The sequence below is a fragment of the Sminthopsis crassicaudata genome, chromosome 2 (genome assembly GCF_048593235.1).
Source record: "Sminthopsis crassicaudata isolate SCR6 chromosome 2, ASM4859323v1, whole genome shotgun sequence".
NCBI classification, from domain to species: Eukaryota; Metazoa; Chordata; class Mammalia; order Dasyuromorphia; family Dasyuridae; genus Sminthopsis; species Sminthopsis crassicaudata.
The window spans coordinates 608609037-608630976 of NC_133618.1; the positions used below are offsets into that span (position 1 = coordinate 608609037).

Genomic DNA, 21940 nt, shown 5'->3' on the forward strand with positions numbered 1-21940 from the left:
TAAAAACCCCAGCATTCTGTGAGAGTTAAGTCCCTTACACTAACAGTACAATATAAAATTTAAACCTATTGAATTCTTACAGTAATTTAGCATTTCTAGAATGTGACAGGCTTAAGAACATACTTCAGTTTAAGACACAGAAATTAAGGCTGTTACTAGGGGGCAGAACATGTTTTAAGGTATTGTAAAATTTAATGAAGATGCCATTTCTGACCTCAGGGAGATTTCAGACTCGTGAGACAATGAAACATACAATTCATAGTCAGCATGTTAGAAAGGGCAAAATCCAACACTGCAGCGTGTCAGGGGGTATTGTTGTTAGTAAAGCAGACTGAATATCAAAGAAACCTTCCTGGACAAGGTAGCTTTACCTCATCAGTGACTCGGGCTTTTTGGGACAAGTAGGAATCAAAGGGCCCGAAGGGGAGAGGGCCACATCCTAGACACGGCGAAGAGCATGAAAAGCACATTCACTGCCGCAAAACCCCAGTGTTGGAAGGAACCAGAGAGGTCACCCTACATGAGAACAAGATTCCTCTGGACAAGACCCCGGGCAGACTTCTTTCTGAAGACTGCCAGTGGGGCTGGGGGAAAAACATCCCTCCCATGGTTGCACAGTTCCAAGGGTTATAAAAACGTTCCTGACATTAAGCTTCACTCTGGCTCTTTGTAAGGTCCAACTGCTCCTAGTTCTGACCTCCAGTGGTGAATGATCAAGACACAGAGGGTGGTCTCGCTCAAGCACAGAATAAATAAATGGCTAAAACCGAGCTGGGAGAGAAAGGAGCAGGAAGTCAGATCAAGAAAGAAGATCCCTCAGACTCCTGGCTCAGCTCCAAGAAAGAAAAATCCCTACATAAAATATAGTTGATTTGGGGGCAAATAGAATCGGGAGATCAGGATGAAAGAAACCCTGAATTGCTCCGACAACATGAGAGGAGCACGGGGCTCGGCCCTTTCCTACACTGGAATCTAGAACGTTCTGCATCTGAGGTTCCTCATCCACCAGTAAAAGGAGGGCACATACTGCAAAAATCATGACACAAATGTTCCCACTGTCATGGGAGGCCGAGAGCAGACATCACTGAAAACTTCACTTCCTATGATTTTGAATATGAAATCCTACCCCTTATGTACCTTATTCTGGATCAGGACAACTGGAGGTAAAAATGCTTGTTAGAATAAACGATACCAGCAAATACACACATACATACGTATGTATGGGCCCAAGCCTCCTGGTTATTTTACAGCCAATGCTGCTTTTGCTGGACAAAAAATAAAACCTGAATAAACACACCACACACACACAAGGTTTAACAATCTCAGCTCCCTTTGCAGCTGAATTCAGCCAGCTTCCCTTCTCCGCAGCTCCATCAGGAGGTGGTATTGCAGCGACACCCGCTGGCCACTGGCAAGCGCTGCACTTTCCAACCAAACAGTAAGCCCCCCCAGAATCTGCTCCACAGAACAAGCCCACAACCTCAGTCAGCTTATGGCATGTTTTCTACTCAGTTGTGCGGCTCATCCTATACTTGTTCCCGGAGAATATTGTGGAAGTTTAATTTTGATGTGCTTTCCAAACACTTCATAAGATGAATTTTAATTAAAATCTAAGAAAATTAAAGGCAGGAAAGTGAATTAAATGCAGTAGTTGGTATGTACCTGTTACGTTTTCAAATCCAAAAAGGCAATGATTCCCCTTCACTTCAACAGCCATTAGCAACTTCATTTTGTAAAACCTCTTTAACTTCTAATCCAGAGTCTGCCCATTGCACTTATTGCTTCAACAGGAAAGATTTAGTTAATTTAAATTGCCAGAACATATACAGACCAGAAAATCTAAAGCTGATCCAAGGGCAGCGGGGCTCAGCTCCCCGGTCTGGACTCCCTAAGCCACTTTCCTGAGGAAGACTTCTGCATCCCTAGGAAGGAGAGGGCACATCCCCTTCAAGTCTGTGCTCCCGGATTTGTAACTTTTCCCCTTTCATTAGCTCAGTCCTGTTGACTGCAGAAATATATAGCAAGATACAATGCTTAATCATCTTACTACATGTTAGGAATTTTCTTCAAAATTAAAAACTGTCTTTCAAGTCGGCCCTGTTCCCTAAGAATCTGGCCAGCTTCTCCTCCAGTTCTGGTCCTTGGAGTTCCCATCCTTTCTTATAACTGTCCCCTACCATCCACTCTGGCCAAAGGTCAGTCTCTATGTCAATCAGTAATTATGTATGGCTTATTATGTGCTAAGCAATGGGCATACAAGGAAAAAGCAAAACCGATCTTTTTCCTCAAGGAATTTGCATTCTAATGGGAAGACAGCAAGTATAGAGAAGATACATCTAGACTGCATGGAAGGCAGACTTGAAGGTAAAGGCACTAGCAGCTGGGGAGAAGAGAGGTTTCCTTGAGGTTTCAGTGCTTAAGTTGAATCTTTTTTTTTTTAAATTAAAGGCTGTTCAAAGCTTATTAGTTGCTGTTGAATAAAAAGTAAACAAAATTATTGAGGCTGCTGGAAAGCACATAGGTGATTCAGATAGTTTTAAAAAAAAAACCAACAACACTGTAAGTATGGTTTGTTTTACTTGTTTTTTTTGGGGGGGTGCTTTGCTTTTGTTTTCCTTTTAAAAAAGATTAATAAAAAAGGAAAAAAAATCTAAAATATTTAAATCAGCTTTCTTTGTGGTGGCAAAGAACTGGAAATTGAAGGGGTGCCTGTTAACTGGAGAATGGCCAAACAAGTTGTGATAGGTGACTGTGATAGACTACTACTGTGCTCTAGAAAATGATGGACTTGGTGATCTTAGAAAAACATGGACAGACTTGTATGAAATAATGAAGACTGAAATGAGCAGAACCAAAAGAAATATGGTATATGGTAACAGCAATACTATTTTAAGAACACCTTTAAGTAACTAAGTCATTTTGACTAATAAAAATACTTACATGAAGGAAGTCACTTTGCATTCAGATAAAGACTTAGGTATATATAGAATGACTTTACATAATTATGCATATTTATATATGCATTGGTAGCCATGAGGAAGAAGAAGAAGAAGAGGGGGGGGAAATCAAAAGAATTCTATTATATGGTTAAAACAAATAACAAGTCATACCTAATAGATTTGTAGTTTTATGTGCAATCACCTTTTTCAAAAATTCCACTAGGTTATAGAAGTACTAGTTTTATTTCATAAATAAAAAATAAAATTAATAAATTTTTAAAAAATAACTTAACTCAGATGATTCAGTGGAAAGTCAAATACTGAATCTGAAGTTTAAATGTTTTGTCCACATAATGGGAACACAGAAGTCACTGGAAAAGACTCTGATGTTGGGAAAGATTGAAGTCAAAAAGTGAAGAGGACAGAATGAGATGGAGAGAGTGTGTCATGGAATCAACAAAGGTGAGGTAGGACAGACTTCAAGGGGCAGTAGAGTTCAGAAGGGCCTGGCAAGCTCTGGTCCACAGGGGCAGGAAGAGTTGTACACGACTTCATGACTGAACAGTAAAACAGGAAGCCACAGGTGTTTATGTCTTAGAAAAGTCACTGAAGCAGCAGTGCAGGGAAAAGAGGCAGTACAGAGATATGGCTCATGTTCAAGTGAGAGATGATGAGGGAGAAAAGGGGAATGTAGAAATGACAAGATTTGGCAACAGAGTGGAAGCATGCCATGAGCCATGAGGATGCTGAGGTTGCGGACCCACATGACCAGAAGGATGTCGATACTCTCAACATTAAGAGGGAAACCTGAGTTTGGGGGGAAAGAGGATGGCTTCTGTTTTTGGTGTGTCCAGTTTGAAATGTCTCTGGTGAGGATGTGATAATGGAGAGGTGAGGTCCAGAAAAACAGACACGGGGGACATCTGCACAAAGCCTGAGGGAAATGGCAAAGGAGAAGAGAGGAGGATGTGGCTGACACGAGGAGGAGAGAAACTCCAGAGAGATGGTCAGAAAGCTCAGGAAGCAGTGTGCACCCCTGAGAGGGTCCCATCGGGGGGAGTCTCTGCACCTTTCAAACAAGGACAACATAAGGAGCACCCCTCTGGCTCTGGTACAGTCCTCTCACATATACATTCAAGCTTCTCGTTCTCCCTGTCACTAAGTCGTGGGCTCTTTTCACAGCCAATTCTCTTTCCTTCTGGGCCCCAGGCAGCTCCACTAAGGCTCTTCCCTCAGGGAGCAGGCCTACACCTCCCTTGCCCAGATCCCATCAGATTTAGCATCCCTGGAATTGGGGGGCATCAGGCCAAATGATGGGGAAGGGCTTCTAGCTCTACACTGTGTCACTGCTAAAGAGATCTGGAAGGATGACCAAGAAATTGGATAAAAAGAAGCATCTCAGATGTGCTGAGCCGCAGATCCTTTCTCGAGTAACAAAACAGCATCCTGAAAGGGCGCAATCCTGAACTGGTTAGAGAGGTCTGATGATGCTCGCTTTTTAGACGAAGGCAGTAATTACTTCAGTCACATCTCAAGAAGACCCAGAGAGGGAATGGCAGGGAGATGCCCAGGTGGCTCTGGACAAAGCATAACCACCTATTAAGCTGAACCTAGACTGCATTAGCAGCAAAGGGGTCAGAGCTGCACAGCCTGCAACATTCCCAAGTACAGGGCAAACCACATCAAAATGTTACTAAACATTTAACAAAATTTAACAAAATAAATGAAAATATAACAGACAAGGTTAATAAGTGGTTTTCTAAGTCAGTATGTAGTCTATAGGGATTCTGATGCCCAGTTTAGTTCTGCTTGTTTCTATGCGAGTTTGGAATCCTGACATACACCACAAACCACCTTTTATAGAACTGCAAACCCTGTAGGTATTCGATGTTTATAAACTGACAAAGGGACAGGTTATAGTATCCTATGATGGTGTTCACAAATTTTACAAAGCTTGCAACCTAGATCTCTATCCAAATAGACAGAAATACTGTTTCCCTGTATTTCTCTAAAAAGTATTTTTTTTAACTTAACATGTTATCTGCCATAACAGACCTGCCTTTCTTGGAAAAAATACCATTAGGGAGAAAAAACTATCATATCTACTAAACAACACATTTTCAGAGCAGGGGTTATCTTTACCCTCTGCCTCTTCCAAATCTTTCTTGTTGGCCAACAGGATCTCTTCCCGCTGGTCAGTCAGGAGATCAGCAAGATGGTAGATAATCTCTGCTCTCTGGGGAAAAAGGCAGGAGGAGTTTGAAAGTTAGAAACAAAAGCAAAATACCTTAAGTGAGATAAAGAATATACTATTCACATTTCCAACATGAGATACATATCCCACTTCTAAAGTGATGTTTTGACAGTCTTTGGCAACAACTCCTAATGCCACTCATTTTTCCTTCTCATTTTTTAACTTCTCAATTTTTTTTCTCTTATTCCTTTCCCTATTTTCTTTGTTAAATATTTATTGAGTAATGCAACAAAATGCAACATAAATGCCATACCAGAGCATACACAACCAGCATGAAATACATCTCTTAAAATTAAAAAGGCTAGCTAGATATCTATACAAGGCCATACCAACCAAAAAAACAAAAAGCTATCTGACAGACCTAGAAAAATAACAATTCATCTGGAAGAACAATAGGTCAAGAATATCAAGGGAATTAATGGAAAACAAAGGCAAAAGAAGGTGGTTTAGCAATAATACAAATCTCAAATCATATTATAAAATGGTAATCATCAAAATCATCTAGTGATATAGAGTGGTGGATCAGTAGAGTACATTTGATACACAAGACACAGTAGACAATAAAAAAAGTAACTTAGTGTCTGATAAACCCAAAGACCCTAGTTTGTGTGATAAAAACTCACTATTGGATAAAAACTGCAGAGAATATTGGAAAACAACAGGACACAAACTAGGAATATACCAGCATCTCACACAAGATATACCAAGATAAATTCAAAATAAAATGCATGATTTTTAGATATAAAGGGTGACATCATGAGCAAATTAGGAAAATAAGGAATAGTCTGTTAGACCTTATGAGAAGGTGAAAAATTCATGAAGAAGAGCTAGAACATCATAAAACACAAATGGATAATTGTGAATATATTAAATTAAAGAAGGTTTTGTACAAACAAAACCAATGCAATCAAGATTAGAAATAAAGCAGAAAGCTGAGAAACAATCTTTGTAGCAAGTATCTCTAATGAAGGCTTCATTTCTCCAATATATAGAGAATTTTAAATCACTTGTCAGAGAAAAGGTACAATCCCCCTTTGCTTTCTCCTAATTCCATTGCTTTCCAAATCCTCATTCTCTTTCCTAGGCTATAGTGTTTCTGTTGAGTGTCTGAAAACATATCATTCCTCAAGGCATTATCTGACAGTCTCCTAGAAACCAACTAAGTCCTTCTTAGACTTTCTCTTTGCCCCTGATACCATCAAGTTACACTGTGCCAGCTTCTAGCAAGCTTGCATGGCTTTTCATAGACCATCAATAACTACTTACTGACTGACTTACTGAACTTGGGTAAAGACCAGCATGCCTTCGGCTGCACTGGAACAGACAATTTTCTATATGCTCTACAGTGAGACAATAAGTAAATATCCAAACTAAGTGGAGTATCCCAGTTTCCTAATTTCTCTTTATGCATTCATCCCCCCCAAAATGACTATATGATCAAAAGGATACTCTACTTTCATCTTTAAAGGAAAGCTTATTAAAAAAAGATAAAGACAGGACAAAGCTGAGAAAGGGCAATGACCTAGACGTGTGAAGTGTCACTAGTAGAGCAGCAATCATAGGAAGAAATTTCTTCTCCCAATGCAAGCATTTCCTCTGGTATTTGTAGTCTGAGGCGAGTTATCTCCAGCACTGAAAGGTTAAGTGACTTGCCCAGCATCACACAGTCAAAATGTGTAAGAGACAGGACTTTGATCCGGGTCTTCATGGTTCTAAGGCCCACTAAGGATGCAAACCAAGAAAGGCAAACTCAGACCAAAACTATGTAGCAGGAAACAGTGAAACAGCTGTAAGGAGAAATGTGGAGTTGGTAAGGAGCCACAAGCTAATAAGGGAAAATTGGAAAGTCCAGGCCTGCTAAAGTCCCTATTTCTCTTAAAAAAAAAAAAAAAAAAAAAAAAAAAAAAAAAAAAAAAGCTGGCTCACCTGCTCGGGCATCAAAGTAGCCAAAGTCCTTCCTCCAGATCGAGCCATGTCCCCCTGCTGTTCGACAGTTGGACCTGCAAATAATTTTTTTTTTTATAACTTTTTATTTACAAGATATATGCATGGGTAATTTTTCAGCATTGATAACTGCAAAGCCTTTTGTTCCAATTTTTCCCTTCCTTCCCCCCACCCCTTCCCCCAGATGGCAGGTTTACCAATACATGTAAAATATGTTAAAGTATAAGTTAAATATGATATATGTTATACATGTCTATACAGTTATTTCTGCAAATAAATTTAAAAGACAGGGTCATCTTTAGGTTAATATTTTTTCCATTGTCTTAATCCTTAGAAGGTGAAGGGTAACTTAGGCTTTTTTTCATTTAGCATCTTGGAATTATTCTAATATATTTTCTGGAATAAGGGAATTATAGATGAACTCGATGACTAAAATAAACTTTGCCATAAATTGCCAGGAATTAAATGCATTTGATGTGCAATTTATGCCTCTTCTATATATTCTATTTGGACTTAATCAGATGCTTTATTCTTCAAACACTTAACTGAAAAAACAGGAAGTACTGCTGAGCAGAGCAGAGCAGAGCAGAAGATGGAATTAGGAAGGACTACTGACATTTACTGTACTGGGCTGACAAAAAAGTATGTAGAATGAAAATTTGCTGAGGTATATAATTCTGCCAACAATTTTCAGAAACTGAACATAAATTGTTTAATATTTTTAAATCCAGTAAATTCACTTTCTCACCCCAAGAAACATTCAAAGCTTAAATTCTTTTTTTCTAGGCTCATGGACTATTCAGGCGGATGTCAGTTTTTTATTTACTCACAAGTTATATGATTTCACAAATTTGCACTTACCTGCAGGTTTCACCTCTGAAAAGAAAGTGCCAACTTTTTTTCCCTCTACAATGTCAGTAATGACATGGCCTGAGACCTTAGGATGGGTTCCATTAGCAATCACAACAGAGGTTCCACCTTGGAGAGCCCAAAGAGCAGCCTTCACCTAATAAAAGAAATATAACTTGTCAAGGTTTAGTAAGCCAACCAACCAGAAAATTTTGGCACTGTTTGTTCTTGGTGCCATGGAGAAACAAAAGAAATCCTTATTTAAAGAATTCACACTTCAACAGTCAGACAAACATTTTTGGAAATGCATACACAATATTGTTAAAAACACTTAACACAAAGAAATACATAAACAGCAAAACTTAATATGATACAATATATTATGAACTGAACTGAGAAAAATTTTGCCATTCAAGATTTGAAGGTAGGTTCACAACTGTGACTTTTTTTAGTGACTTTACAAATCAGTGACTTTATTAGCTAGAGAGGTAAGAAGAGGTCTTGGTTGTGAAGAGTTTTAAATGACCAACTGTTAGGATTACAAGGTGAGAACTCAGGTTGTCTGGACAGTAACAAGGTGAGAACTCAGGTTGACTTGACAGTTCTCTGGCCTTTGGTTCGGGCCTTTAAAAGGAGTTTACACCTTAGGAATTCTAAGAGGAGCAAGTCCATTGGTGGAAGTATTTCCCCACGCCCCATTGAGTTATCTCTGGGAGGATAAAAGAGGGACAGCATGGGGTCTGAGAGAATGGACTCTGGGATAGAGTTTTGATGCCAAGCAGGCTGAAAGGAAACCAGTCTGATTTGGGGAAGGACAAGAGCAGGAGGAGATTCAGAGCTCCCAAGAAACCTGCGCACAGAGGAAAAGATTTTACAGATTTCCTCCCAGAGAAGGATTATAATTGAGCAGACGGCCGAACTCTCACAATTCAAGAACTTTACAACCAACAGGCAAGTTTCATTGTAAAGGTTAAGGAACAGTCAGTAGAATTGACTGAGTGGAGTAGAAGTGGGATTGACATGGTTAGACTCTCACTTTAGGAAAGAACCACTTGGTAATTTCATGGACAACAAAGTGGAGTGAAAAGAGTCCAGAGATAGGGAGAATGAGCAAAAAATTGCAATAATTGAAGTTATGGGCTGGAAATAAGCTGGTAGCTATATAAGTGGATAAAGGGGAATGGATATGAGAGATGGTGTACTAGCAGAAACAAGAACTGGTCCACAACTAGCTGTGCAGGGTGAGAATAAGGTGTGAATGATGACATGGAGGTTGTTAGTGTGGGTATCTGAAAGGATGGTTGTGCCCCAAAGGTACACAGAAGTTTAGAGTGTGAATATAGATGAGTTAGAGGAAAAGGAAACTGAGTTTTATTATAGTCAAGCTGAGTCTAAGATGCTTATGATGAGATTCTGAATCTAAAATGTCCAAAAAGTAGGTGATAATGTAGTCCTTAAGAGAGAAACCAAAACTGCATGCACAGGTTTGAGAATCATGATCCCAGAGGGAATCACTGAATTCAAGGGAGACTATGAAGTCAAGTGAAAATATTCAGAGAAAAGAGAGCCTTAAAGTATACCTCATTAGCACACATCACAAGCTAAGAGTTAGAATCACAAAAACCCAGGGAGTAGAGAGTTTTCAGGAGATGGTGATCAATGGTGTCAAGTGCTTCAGAAAGATCAAGAAATACAAGGATTGAAAAGAAGCCAGCAGATGTGAAAATTAAGAGATCATCAGTAACTTAGGAATGAGCAGCTTCAGTGGGGTTATGAGGTTGGAACCAATACTGCAGAAGGCTTAGAAGTAGCAGTTAACAAGAATATTTTTTAATGTTTCACTTACTTGATAGGAATACTTCATAATTTTTAGATCTTTATATGCAAAATGGAATAGAGAGAGTCTCTTATTTGAATAAAATGTAGAAAATCTAAAATACTACAAATGGTGATGATCATCTCATTAACTTAATGAAATAACTCATCTTATTATGGTACATAGTAAAAACTCAAGGAGTTATCCATCTCTAAGACTCTTAAAAAGACAGCTGAAGCATTCAATATAAAGTAATCATTTTTGTAAATTAAAGACATTAAACATTTTAAAGTTTTTAAAAACAATTTTATTTTATAATTTAATAAGAGTCAGTTCTCTTCCTACCTTGGCTTCCATGCCACCCAGTCCTACTCTTGACTTGGTTCCAAATGTCACGGATTGCTGGTCTCCAGGGTAAAAAATATCAATGAGTTTGGAATCATCCGATCCTGGAGGACTATCAAAAAGACCTGAAATGAAGATTGTAAAATCCATGTGTCATATTCTATAGAAGAAAGACAGGAAAATAGGACACAAATCAATGCACTCGTGCATCTAAGAAAACTCTCGCATTGACCTCTTAACAAAGATTCACAACAATTCCAGCAATGGTGGAAGAACAGAAAAAATCAGTTCTTTGAAATCCACCCAATTAAAAAAATTTAAAAAAATCAATTTATTTTAGAATATTATCAGGGCTTACAAAGTAGGATAGTTTAATAAACTCATAGATTAAAAAAAAAAACACATTTCAGTTTTCTAACGTCACAAGATAAACTGACGGCTGCCACTAAGAAATCCTGAAGAGTTCTGCATTATTTTTACACAGTACTAAGCAGGGTAACATGCTAACATTTAGCATTAACTCATCCCAAACCTCACACTATCTCACCAAAACAGCCAAAAGGATAAAGTCCCCAACTTCACAAATGAAGCATATTATTAAGAAATTACACAGAAGAATAAGAAATTGCTGTCACTCAATGGCATAGATTACACAATATTCAGAAACAAATGAGCCCAGCAATTCTAGTGTTTGATAAACCTAAAGGTCTCAGCTATTGGGTAAAAACTCACTAGTCAACAAAATTACTGGGATAGCTGGAAAATAGCCCAGCAGAAACTGACATCTCGTACATCTCGTAAGTCAAGAAAGCCTTAAAATGGTTACATGACAAACGATGGCATAAGCAAAATGGTGGAACATGGAAGAAATTACTTATTACTTATTAGGTCTATGGCTAAAGGAAGAGTTCATGATCAAACAAGAGACAGAGAAGTTCATAGAATTAAAAAATGTATAATTTTAATTACATAAAAATAAAAAAGGGTTTGCACAAACAAAACCAATGCAGCTATGTTCAGAAGAAAAGCAGGATACTTGAAAGTATCTGTAGCAAGTTTCTCTGATAAAGATCTCATTTCTAAGATATACAGTATTGAGTGAGATTTGCTGAGTCAATCATTTTGATTATGATTCTGACCCTCTCTCCAAGCAATAAATAGACAAGGAAGTCAGAGAAAAAAAATCCAAGAAATCAATAAGCATATGAAAAAAAAATGTTCTGAAACACTAATAGAGAAATGCAAATTAAAACAATTTGAAGGTACTGCCTTATATCCGTCAGATTGGTTAGCATGACAGAAAGGGGAAAATGACAAATGCTAGAAAGGTTATAAGAAAGCAAATACACTACTGTATTGTTGGCAAAGCTGTGAACTGGTCCAACTGTTCTGGAAAGCTATTTGGAAATATGCCTCCAAAGTATTAAACTGTGCATACCCTTTGACCCAGTGATAGTATTAGGTGTTTATCCCAAAAAGATCAAAGAAAAAAGAAAAGAATCCATACATGCAAAAATATTTATAGCTGCTAAAACTAAAAGGTATTTATCCATTGGGGAATGGCTAAATAAGTATTATAGCAGAATACTATTCTCCTGTAAGAAATGATAAAGGGGATAAAGGAAAAAATCTTGAGATAATTTGTATGAACTGATATAATAACTCTGATCAACGTAATGACTAGCCAAATTCCACAGGACAAGTAAAGAAATATCCATCTCCAGAAAGAGAGTTGATGGATCCAGAGTATAGATTGAAGCATTTTTCTTCTCTTTCCTTTGTTTCCCAATCCCCCTCCCCCAGATATGGCTAATGCACAAATTAATTCTGCTTAATTAAACACACTTTAATGGCTTTTATTTTTCTTGTCTTTTCTATAGTTGGGGAAAGGAGTCAATTCAGAACAAATGATTTTTTTTTTTTTTAATAGTGAGGACTGAGCTAGAGTCAGCCAGGAAGTAGGTGTGCCAAACTCTAGGAAGAAGAAAACGGAGAAAGGCCAGTGTAGTGTGTCTGGAAGCTGACACAGCTTCCAAAATCAAGAATGGATCTTAAATAATGCTCAGAGGAGTGGATGTGGTCACAAGTGAGAGGAAAAATATCACCACATACCTTCGACATCTGAAAGCACAATCAAGAGGTCAGTTTTCATTTCCACAGCCAGACGGGCAGCCAAACTGTCATTATCTTTAACACTAATGACCTAGAATTCAGGTAAAATGCCATGAATGAATCATACTACCTAAGAATGGACTTAGATAAGCATTAAGGCTCAGATAGCATACAAAGAAAGCCAAAGTCCCTGCAGTCTCTGCTATGTGGTCTTCTCTTCCCATTCTTCCTGAGAGGAGAATCAGACCCAGAGGGAGAAGGCCTGGTCACTCCTGCCTCCACCATGCCTTGCCTGTGTATCTTTGGACAAGGCACCTCTGGGCCTTGCTTTACTCGTCTGGCAAGGGAGGGGTTGGGCTGCATGCTCCCAAATGCCCTTTCCCAACCCCCAGGCTTCCGTCCCACAACCCCATGGCCTCCCAGGTACCATGCCACATAAAAAGCCATACTCCCAGAAACCTAGGCCATTTGATCCCGCCGACATCCCTCCTCTCTCACTTGAAGAGTTCATGCCCAACTCAGCCTCGCTGAGGAGCTCCCCACCTCACGCACATCACTGCTTTCGGGGCTTGGGGTTGGTTAGTTCATGCAGCAGACAGGCATTAGTAGCTCCAACAGGCTCCACCCTCAGCAATACTTTACCCACATTTACCCCCTGCAAGTCACTATTGGGCTCAGCTGGGGGGACAACAGCATCATTTGTGTTGACAATTGGGACAATATTCATGCGTAACAGCTCATGGAGTGTCCCATTGAGATTCCGGCGTTTCTGTTCATCATGGAAATCCAGGTTGGTCACTAAAATCTAAGAACAAATAAATAATGTCAGAAGAAAGAATCAGAGAACCCATGGGCTAAATACACATGAAGAAGATGCTATACCAACCACCAAGCTGATAATCACATGGTAAATGGGGCTTCTAGTACTCCACAAAGGACAAAGAGGTTCTCAGTTCAGAGAGGGATTCTAATCTTTCCTGCATCGTAGAATCCTGTGGCCTACTTCTCAGAAATGTTATTAAATGTATAAAATAAAATTCACAGAATGACAAAGAAACTGTTTTATACTGCTATACTGAAATATAGTTATCAAAACATCTCTAAAAACAATATCATGGACCCCTGTTTTTACATGCTGGAGCACAGGATGCTACCCCTTACTTTCAGAAGCCTGTTCAATCCTAAGGTCACTTTGGGGTTTTAAGTACCTCTGACCACTTATAAACAGCAACTAAACTCCCTGAAACATCAATTGAATCTACCCTCCAAGTGGATTCTGCAAATTAAGTGCAGAAAGTGGAGAAAAGAAATACCAGTAAGTGACCAAATCAACATTTATTAAGAGCCTCCTTCATCTCTAACTCATTATGTGCCTTCCCTGGAAGATCATCCTGGTCCTATCTCTCCCATTTAACTCATCCTCTATGTCTTTGGAGTAAAACAATCATGAAGCCAAGAGAACCCTGACAGTCTGGAAGACCTGCCTGCAAGGCCAGTCTTTTACACACACTGGTTGTGTGAACCTGAGCAACGTCCCAGGAAATGCCTAAAATTGTAAGATTCCAATAGATGCTCATGCATTGCAAAAGAAGCTTTTGCCATGGACATTCTTTTCGAATAAAATCACAAGTCTAATCCCACTCCTCCAAATGGAGATACTGCCTGTGCTATGTATTCCACAGGGTTTTCTCAGGAAGATAAGAGGAAATTTTAAATTTTGTCAATACTACATTAATGTCAGCTAATTTTTTCTGATATTTAAGGAAAATGTTTCTTCCCATTGTCTACAGCGTTAAGAATGGGAAAATGTTACAGGTAGTGTGGAGTGGTCAAATGCAATATCTACCCATGTCGTGGATAAAAAGGAACAAAGCTGTTCCTGAGGCATGACTGTTCTCGGGGGTAAAACTAAAATTGAGAAGACAAAAGTTGGGATAATAAGCACAATAAAGAATCAAATTGGCAACAAATAAATAAATAAATAAATAAATGACTTTTGTGAAGCATGATGAATATGGAAATGTAGTTGGAAGAACTGTGAATGTCTAATCTATATCAGATTACTTGCTGTCTGGCAGTGGGGGGGAAGAAGGAGAGATTACAAGGTTTTGCAAAGCTGAATGTTGAAATCTTTGCATGTATTTGGAAAAATAAAATACTATTAAAAATAATTTCAAAAATCTGAAAAGAAAAAGTTAGCTGAGAAAAAATTCTACAAATCATAGAGCCCATGGAAATAGGAAAGGAACCCATGGATATAGTTTGCTTTCACAAGGAAGGCAAACTTGGAGAAGTAAATTATAGGCCAGACAATCTACATTCCATATTGGAAAAAAGTACTAAAGATTCCCAGAAAGCTAGGAACAAAGGCCTTTTATAAAGGATGATTAGAGAAGATAAGGGGCCACAAAACAAAAGTTAAAGTCCATTTGGAGATTAAAGCTTGAATAAGTAGCATGAGCAAGAAGCCCATAAACTGCTATCTAGAAGATTAGTAAATTAGGTGAAATACTCTTATTATACAATAGAAACAACAGGTAAAGTGGCAAGATATTTAATGTTTTGACAATCTTAAATGAGAAAAGGAGAGACAAAGAAGAGTATAGGACATTGGCAGAACCAAACAAAGAGAGAAACATGGAAAAATCAGAAATACAAAACAAAAAGAAACCAAAGAAAAAGAAGCGAGATAAGATACAGATACAAAAGGCAATGGAAAGGAAGATGGGCAGTTTAACAGGTTTTGTGGCAAATGTACTCCATGTTGTTCCCTGGAACTGTGGGCATCAGAAGAGAGCAATCATTGCTCTTTGAAATACTCAAAAAGTTTTCCAGCAACTTAAAATGCCTTCAGTAGCTTCCCACTGTCTCAAAGATTAACTCCTCAAACTGCTATTTGAGATTCTCCAGAATCTGGACTCAATCCATCTTTCTAATCTTAGTTCATGCACACTGTCTGGAACACTGCCCCAACAGGATTGCTAGACCTGTCCTGCCTGATCTTTAGACCTCTCTCATATATATGTGTTTGTATGTGCCATGTGACAACTCTGAAATAAACCTCAATCTACATCTTTACATGAAATCCTCCCTTCATCTCTGCCTTTCTGTTTTGACTTCTGGGCACTTCAATGGAATATTTCTATTTGTGTTCATGTGTCATGACCTTAAACTGTAAACTCTCTAAACGTAGAGAACATAGCCTTTTAAAAGCTTTTTAACCTCACCATCTAGCATATGGAAGGCATTTAAATACTTAAGTGCATTTTTCAGTTCTGCAATAAAAATCAAGTTATTTTTATTATCTAAAAATTTTTGAGCTGAAAGAGACCTCAGAAGTCCTCTAGTTCAGAGCTTCTTAAAACTTTTTCTACTTGGGACCCCTTTTTGACTGAGAAATTTTTATGTGACCCAGGTATATAGATTTATAAAATTAATATACAATCAAAAATTTACTGATAACAAATTATAACTTCATGATACCCCCATTCAATTTTGTGACCCCATATGGAGTTGCTCTCCACAGTTTAAGAAATTTTGCTCTGGTCCACTCTACTTAAAAAGTAAAAGTAGAATCTTAAAGCTCTGGTACCCTTGTGTAGGAATGATACCAGACATACTGATGAATGGGAAAAATGTGAGACTGCCTGGTTTCATTCCTAGCTCCTGAATGTGCTGGTGACCCCTGGGCAATTCTATCTGGGCCTATTCCACACTCTATAGTGCTGGACAGCTGAATGTGAGTTTAAGAACCATGGTTACAAGAGGGGCCTGAACTGAAAGGCCTATGAGGGGTCTCTGGCCAAATTTCAAGGAATAATAGCAAGAGCACCAACATAATTAGGGTGATAATTACAAGACACAAACTCTATTCTAGCATGCACTTTATCAAATTAATACTAATTAAAGAGTCTGCACAAGAGATCCCATCATTAAGAGAAGCAGAAGCACAAAGGTAAAGCAAACCCCCTTGGTTTGAGGTAGTCCCAGGACTGCTGTGAGGGTCTGATGAGGTAAAGTTTGAAAAGTGCTTAGCACAGTGCCAGGTGTTTAGTGAATGCCTACCCTTCCCCCCCTTCTACCTTAAGCTTTTGAATTTGTAGAAAAGCTGAAGATGAACTTCTAGGCTTGTTCAGTCAGTGTGACAGACACTCACCTGAGCAGCGCAGATGCTATACTGTGTAAACATCGCCTCATACAGGGCCATCAGCCCACTCTGCCCAGCAGCTGCGCAGGCTCGTGCCTCCAAGACGGGAACTGCCTGCAACAGAATCACGAGGTGATGAGTTGTTAAGAAGGAGAGGGGACATCTTTTAGCATCCTGAAGGCACTCCAGGACCCACCATCTCTTTGAGCTGATTCTGTCCTGAATGCAGGGCCTGCCGCACACTCTGAGACAAGAGGATTTCATGACGCAGTCGCTGCTTTCCAAAGGCTACAGCCCCACTGGTGACCAGCATCATCTCTCGACCCTGATTCTGCAGCACGGACACCTGCCAGGAAAGAGAAATAAGGCCAGGAGTTCTCTCCATTGTCATAAAAGGGTTGAACTAGACATAAGGCTGTGATTGAGTTAGTCATTAGCTCTAAAACAGGGGGACAAAGGCAGGCACCTTCATGCACTTCGCAAAAGCTGGTCTCACTCCTTTCATGCTTTAATCTTGATTTCAAGAGTGAAAGCATTTATCAGTTTCTACCCACCTTCAAACTCTCCTGCACTAATCATCATGAATCGATGACTAGGTATAGGGCTAGGGCTTCCTGGCTTGGCCTAGGTGCAAGAAATCCAGTCAGTGTGGGAAAGCCCAGACAATGTCTAACCTGTGCTTGTATCATTTTACTGAGAAAAACTTTATGATTCTTAAGTATCATACCAGCCGTAATCTAGTTCCTGCCATTCCCACCAGATTTTTTATAAGGGGACTTGGCAGTCTTTCAAGAGGGTGCCAGTCTCTTCTTCCAATTAATCCTACATCATCAGATTGCCAAATTCCATATTTGCAACTGTTTTATTATGTTACTTCTTCGATCAAAAAACTTTCAGTATCTGTTTCCCACTTCCTTTAACTGACCTCTAAGACCCATTATGAAAGGGTGTGTAAACTTGTTTTGCTTAAAGCTGATAAGGTTTCCTTTGGAATCCCATATACTTTACTTTATGCATTTAAGAAAACTTATTCTAAGATAATGTTCACAATGTTCACACTGTCAAAGGCATCCATGCCACAAAAAGTTAAGAATTCCTAGTCATAATGTCATCTGCCATGATGGGGTAGTGTAGTGTGCCATGCTCTAGAGATACGTGGGTTTGAATTTTGCCTTAGAGGTTGGCTAGATGTGTAGGCCACCTAACCTCAGAATTTTTCTCAGAGGATTGTAAAGGGCAGGGCAAGGAGCAGTCCAGTTGGATGAAGACATAGAATCCCTAAAGGGAAGTAATATAAAATGACGCCTGATCATGGAGGGTCCCAAGGGCCAAAAAAGAGAAGCCTGAAGGTTCCTTTCAAAATGTCCTCTGTGTACATCATAATAACCCTGATAGTAATGAAAACTCAAGGGAAAAAATGTTACTTTCCAATCTCTATGTGGCCATCACATCAGACTTAGCTTAGAAACACACTCAGAGGTCTTAATATTAATAAACTAGAAACTACTGAAGAGCTCTGAGAAGTTAACCTGACCAGATCAATGAATAATCTATTGAAATTTTTATATAATTTAACACAAGGAACATGGCATATCTGGGACACTCCATACCTGATGGCAGCTTCTTGAAGGAAGAAGGGGAAAAATATGACTGCTAGAAAGTTTCAAAGGCAACATTTTCAGAATTGTATAGAGTATGAAAACTGAAAATCCTAAAGTTGCATGACAAAGATGTCTGCAGAGATGAGAGAGGTGAGATACACACCAAGCATATGTAAAGTTCATTCAGTTTATCTACTACTCAAATAGAGAAGAAAGGCCTTTTATTTTGTAAGTTGAGCAGTCAGAGAGACTGACAGAGAGAGGACTAATAAGATATAGAGAAAGAGATGCAGTTAGGCTGAATCAATTATACAAGGATATAATATACCCTTGCTAACCATACCTAATTGGTATTGAAAGAAATCAAAGATGATACATTGTGATCAGTTGCTAGAAAGGAGAAACCCTTACATAAAATTCAACATCTATATAAGCAAAAATTAATACACCTAGAATAATATGAGAAGCTATTAATGGAGGGGAATGAATTTTCACACCATATAGCTTTGCTATCTAATATCCAAGAAATATAGAGAACTCCACAAATATATAAAACAAAGAACATTCCTTAATTGGTACATGGCCAAAAGATATAAACAGGAAATTTTCAAAGAAAGAAATGGAAGCTATCAGAAACCATAAGAAAGAATGTTTCAAATCATTAATAAAAAAATGCAAATTGAAAAACACAAAAGTTTCACCTCACATCATAAAATTGGTAAAGACAACTAAAAACAGAAAATGGCAAATATTGGAGGGATTGTGGGACTACAGGCACATTAATACTCTCTTGATACAACTATGCACTAAGCCAGCTCTTCTGGAAGATACTAGAACTATTATAAAGATCACTAATTATATATACTCTTTGTCCCAGTAAGACCACTAAAGGCATATACTCAAAGTCAAAGAAGTAGGGAGAAGTTCCACATATATAAAAGAACCTATAGAAGTACTTTTTGTGGAAAGGAAGAGATAAGGAAGGGAGATGGAGGAAAGAAGAGAGAAAGCAAGAAAGAGGAAAGGAAGGGAGAAAAGATGAACAAAAAGACAGAAAAGTAGGTGTACATCAATTGGGTAAAGGCTGAATCAATGTGGCAAATAATGCAATCAGATATATGTAAAGAAGTAACAAATATGTAGAATCCTGAGAAACTATTAAACAAATTCCATGTACCAATTCAAAAGCAAGAAAAATCTTTTATTACCTGAAAAAATTAATTTTCAAAAGAAATCATAATCAAGATGACAACTTGTACAATAACACAAAACACTTAAAAACATCACAAGTCTGATTAATACAATAAAAATATTGATGTAAGAAAACTAAAGGTAAAGCATACCTTTCATTTTCCTTCCATACAAAAGTCAGACATGGCCAAAGTGTTGTTGGCTTAACTTATACTAATTTGCAACAAAGAAGAGTTCTACTGACAGGGAAAGGAGTGGAGGAAGAACATTACTGGTAATAATATCAATGTTTAAAGATTTCAATAAGACAGTTAAGTTGCTGAAGTGATCTAGGCAGTGTGGCAACAACAAAGGCCGATGCTAAGGAGGTGGCAGTAGGAATAAAGAGGACAGCACTGATATGATAAATACTATGGCAGTAAAATCATGAAGACCTAAAAACTGATTGGATAAACAATGCACAGGCAAAGGAGAATTATGGATGATACCAAAGTTTTGAACACAGAAGATTGGGGAAATGGTATTACCCAGGATGGAAAGAGTTCATTCAGAAGAAGAAGCAGGTCCTGAAGAAAAGATACCAAGCTTGTGTTAAGACATACTGTGTTTGTGATACTAGTGGGATGTCTAAATATTCTGGATCCAGAAGATTGTCCTAGTCTGGAGATGTCATTAGTTTAGTTGGAATAAGTGAATGAATGAAGTTATATGAGTGAACAACAAGAATAGAACTGTGGGAGATGCTCAATTTAAGGGTTCAAGAAGGTGACAAGGAGGTATGGCTATAGTTGAAGAGAAAAGAAAATTATTTGAGAATAGCTACTATGTAGAATAGAACAGGGAGTCAATACAAATATAGTAGAAGGAAAAAGAAGAGCCTGGAGGGCTCTGGCGAGGTTATGTATCATACACATGCCATGGGTGAAATGAGCTGCATTTTGAGATTCTCTCCACACTGGGAACAAAAGCAGAGGAAGAAAACTCCAGAACTGGAGATGAGAAGTCCTGGGGCATCAGGGAGAAGGGACATAACTGAGATAAAGTAAAATCAAGGAACCACAAGCCATCCTGACAATACAGAACAGGTTTTATGCATGGAGGAAAGCTGGAAAATGTGGAGTCAGGGAGAGGAATTTTAAGATTTAGATACTTGAAGAAGGTACAGTTTTCATGAGATGGTAAAGATTCAAGTAAAATGGAAGGGAGGCACTGTGTCAACAACTAGTATCATGAGAGACCATGAATAGATCAACAATTGTTTTGTGAAAAAGGAAAGAACAAGAGAACAATTTCATCCTAAAAAATGTGCCCCAAAATAAGAGCCTAATGACTTTTACATAAAATTAAGAAAGGCCAATGTGGATTCTATAACCACATAATTTTTTTAAAACCACACAAATAATGATACCTTTTATTTCCATATAGTGCTTTTCTCTGAGGAATCAAAATAGGATGTGGATTGAGAGGATATAATGCCATCACTCTTGAAACCCATTTTGCTGTTGATGCCCTACAGTGTTGCTCACATTGATCCCCATTTTCTTATTTTACCACTTACCTTATCATCTACACTGATGATGGGATTCTTTAGATTTGCTTACTCTAATGTGAAGCAGAAAGTTTTCTTTCAGCTAAACTTCATTTTAACACTGATAACTGGACATGGCATTTTAAGTCAGAAAGGAAACAAAATTCCCAAGACAGGAGTGTGTGTGTGTGTGTGTGTGTGTGTGTGTGTGTGTGTGTGTGTGTGAGAGAGAGAGAGAGAGAGAGAGAGAGAGAGAGAGAGAGAGAGAGAGAGAGAGAGAGAGAGAAAGAGAGAGAGACACACATACAGAGAGAGAAAGAGAGAGACATACAGAGAGACAGAGACATACAGAGATAGACAGAGACAGACAGAGAGAGAGAGACAGAGAGAGATCACCTGCTCAACAATAGATGCCAGCCGCCCCAGGGCCAGACCACACTCATCCCCTCGGGTCACCACAGCACTTCCAAGTTTCACCACAATCCTCTTGGCATGTTTTAGCTCACTCCGGTGGGCAAAGGGCTTGCCATGTGTACGCATGAGGGGCACTGTGATGAAGGGAATGTTGCTCCAAGAACGAGAAAATTTAAGGCTGAAGGTCGGTCGTTGGATGAGACAATCTAAAGATCAGGAGAAAACAATATCTGTAACAAACAAAAGCCCCCAACAAAATCAAGCCAAATAAAACAGCTACCTCCTCCTACTGCTAAAAAAAAATGGTGGCATTCGGAGTTTTGTTATTGTGTCTGGCATTACCGAGCTGCCCCGATGTTTTTAGTGTTATTAACAAGCATGAAGTCAACCTTGTGGAAGCATAAAATCCAGACAGTATAAAAACACACAGCAGGTAGAACACAAAAGATTCACACAAAGACACAGAGACAACTCAGAACAGAGACCTTGTCTGACTTATCTTTGAATTTCCCGCATCTGCACGGTATGTCAGTGACACATGGATCCTAAATTCAAAGTTGAAAGCAGGAAAGTGGCCTTGTTGGTCTTTCATCACTTTTCTTTAATTATCTCTGACTACTGTGCAACCGAATTGCTAATGTGAAACATTTTTAATATTTGGAAAATATTTTCTTTCTATGATCTGAATATAGGTCATTGAGAATCTGAAGTTCCTATTCCTTGAGGCCACTGAGAACTAGAAAAGGCTTTCCACAGAAAGTCATGGATTTCCCGACAGTAAAGTCTTTATTTGGAAGTTA

General features: G+C 38.6%; 1 protein-coding gene across 5 annotated transcripts in view; it reads right to left on the reverse strand.

Annotated features, from left to right (window-relative positions):
• ALDH18A1 (aldehyde dehydrogenase 18 family member A1) overlaps nt 1–21940 on the reverse strand; it is a 47005-nt gene that overhangs the window by 12599 nt on the left and 12466 nt on the right. For 3 of the 5 annotated variants that reach the window (XM_074295932.1, XM_074295933.1, XM_074295935.1), the window contains 9 exons: nt 21123–21346; nt 16603–16752; nt 16416–16520; nt 12906–13064; nt 12260–12350; nt 10148–10272; nt 7999–8143; nt 7120–7193; nt 5082–5175 (listed from right to left, as the gene is read on the reverse strand). In XM_074295932.1, coding sequence (XP_074152033.1) covers nt 5082–5175; nt 7120–7193; nt 7999–8143; nt 10148–10272; nt 12260–12350; nt 12906–13064; nt 16416–16520; nt 16603–16752; nt 21123–21346 — 1167 coding nt within the window. The remainder of the gene's footprint in view (nt 1–5081; nt 5176–7119; nt 7194–7998; nt 8144–10147; nt 10273–12259; nt 12351–12905; nt 13065–16415; nt 16521–16602; nt 16753–21122; nt 21347–21940) is intronic. The other 2 variants (XM_074295936.1, XM_074295937.1) reach the window with 1 other exon arrangement.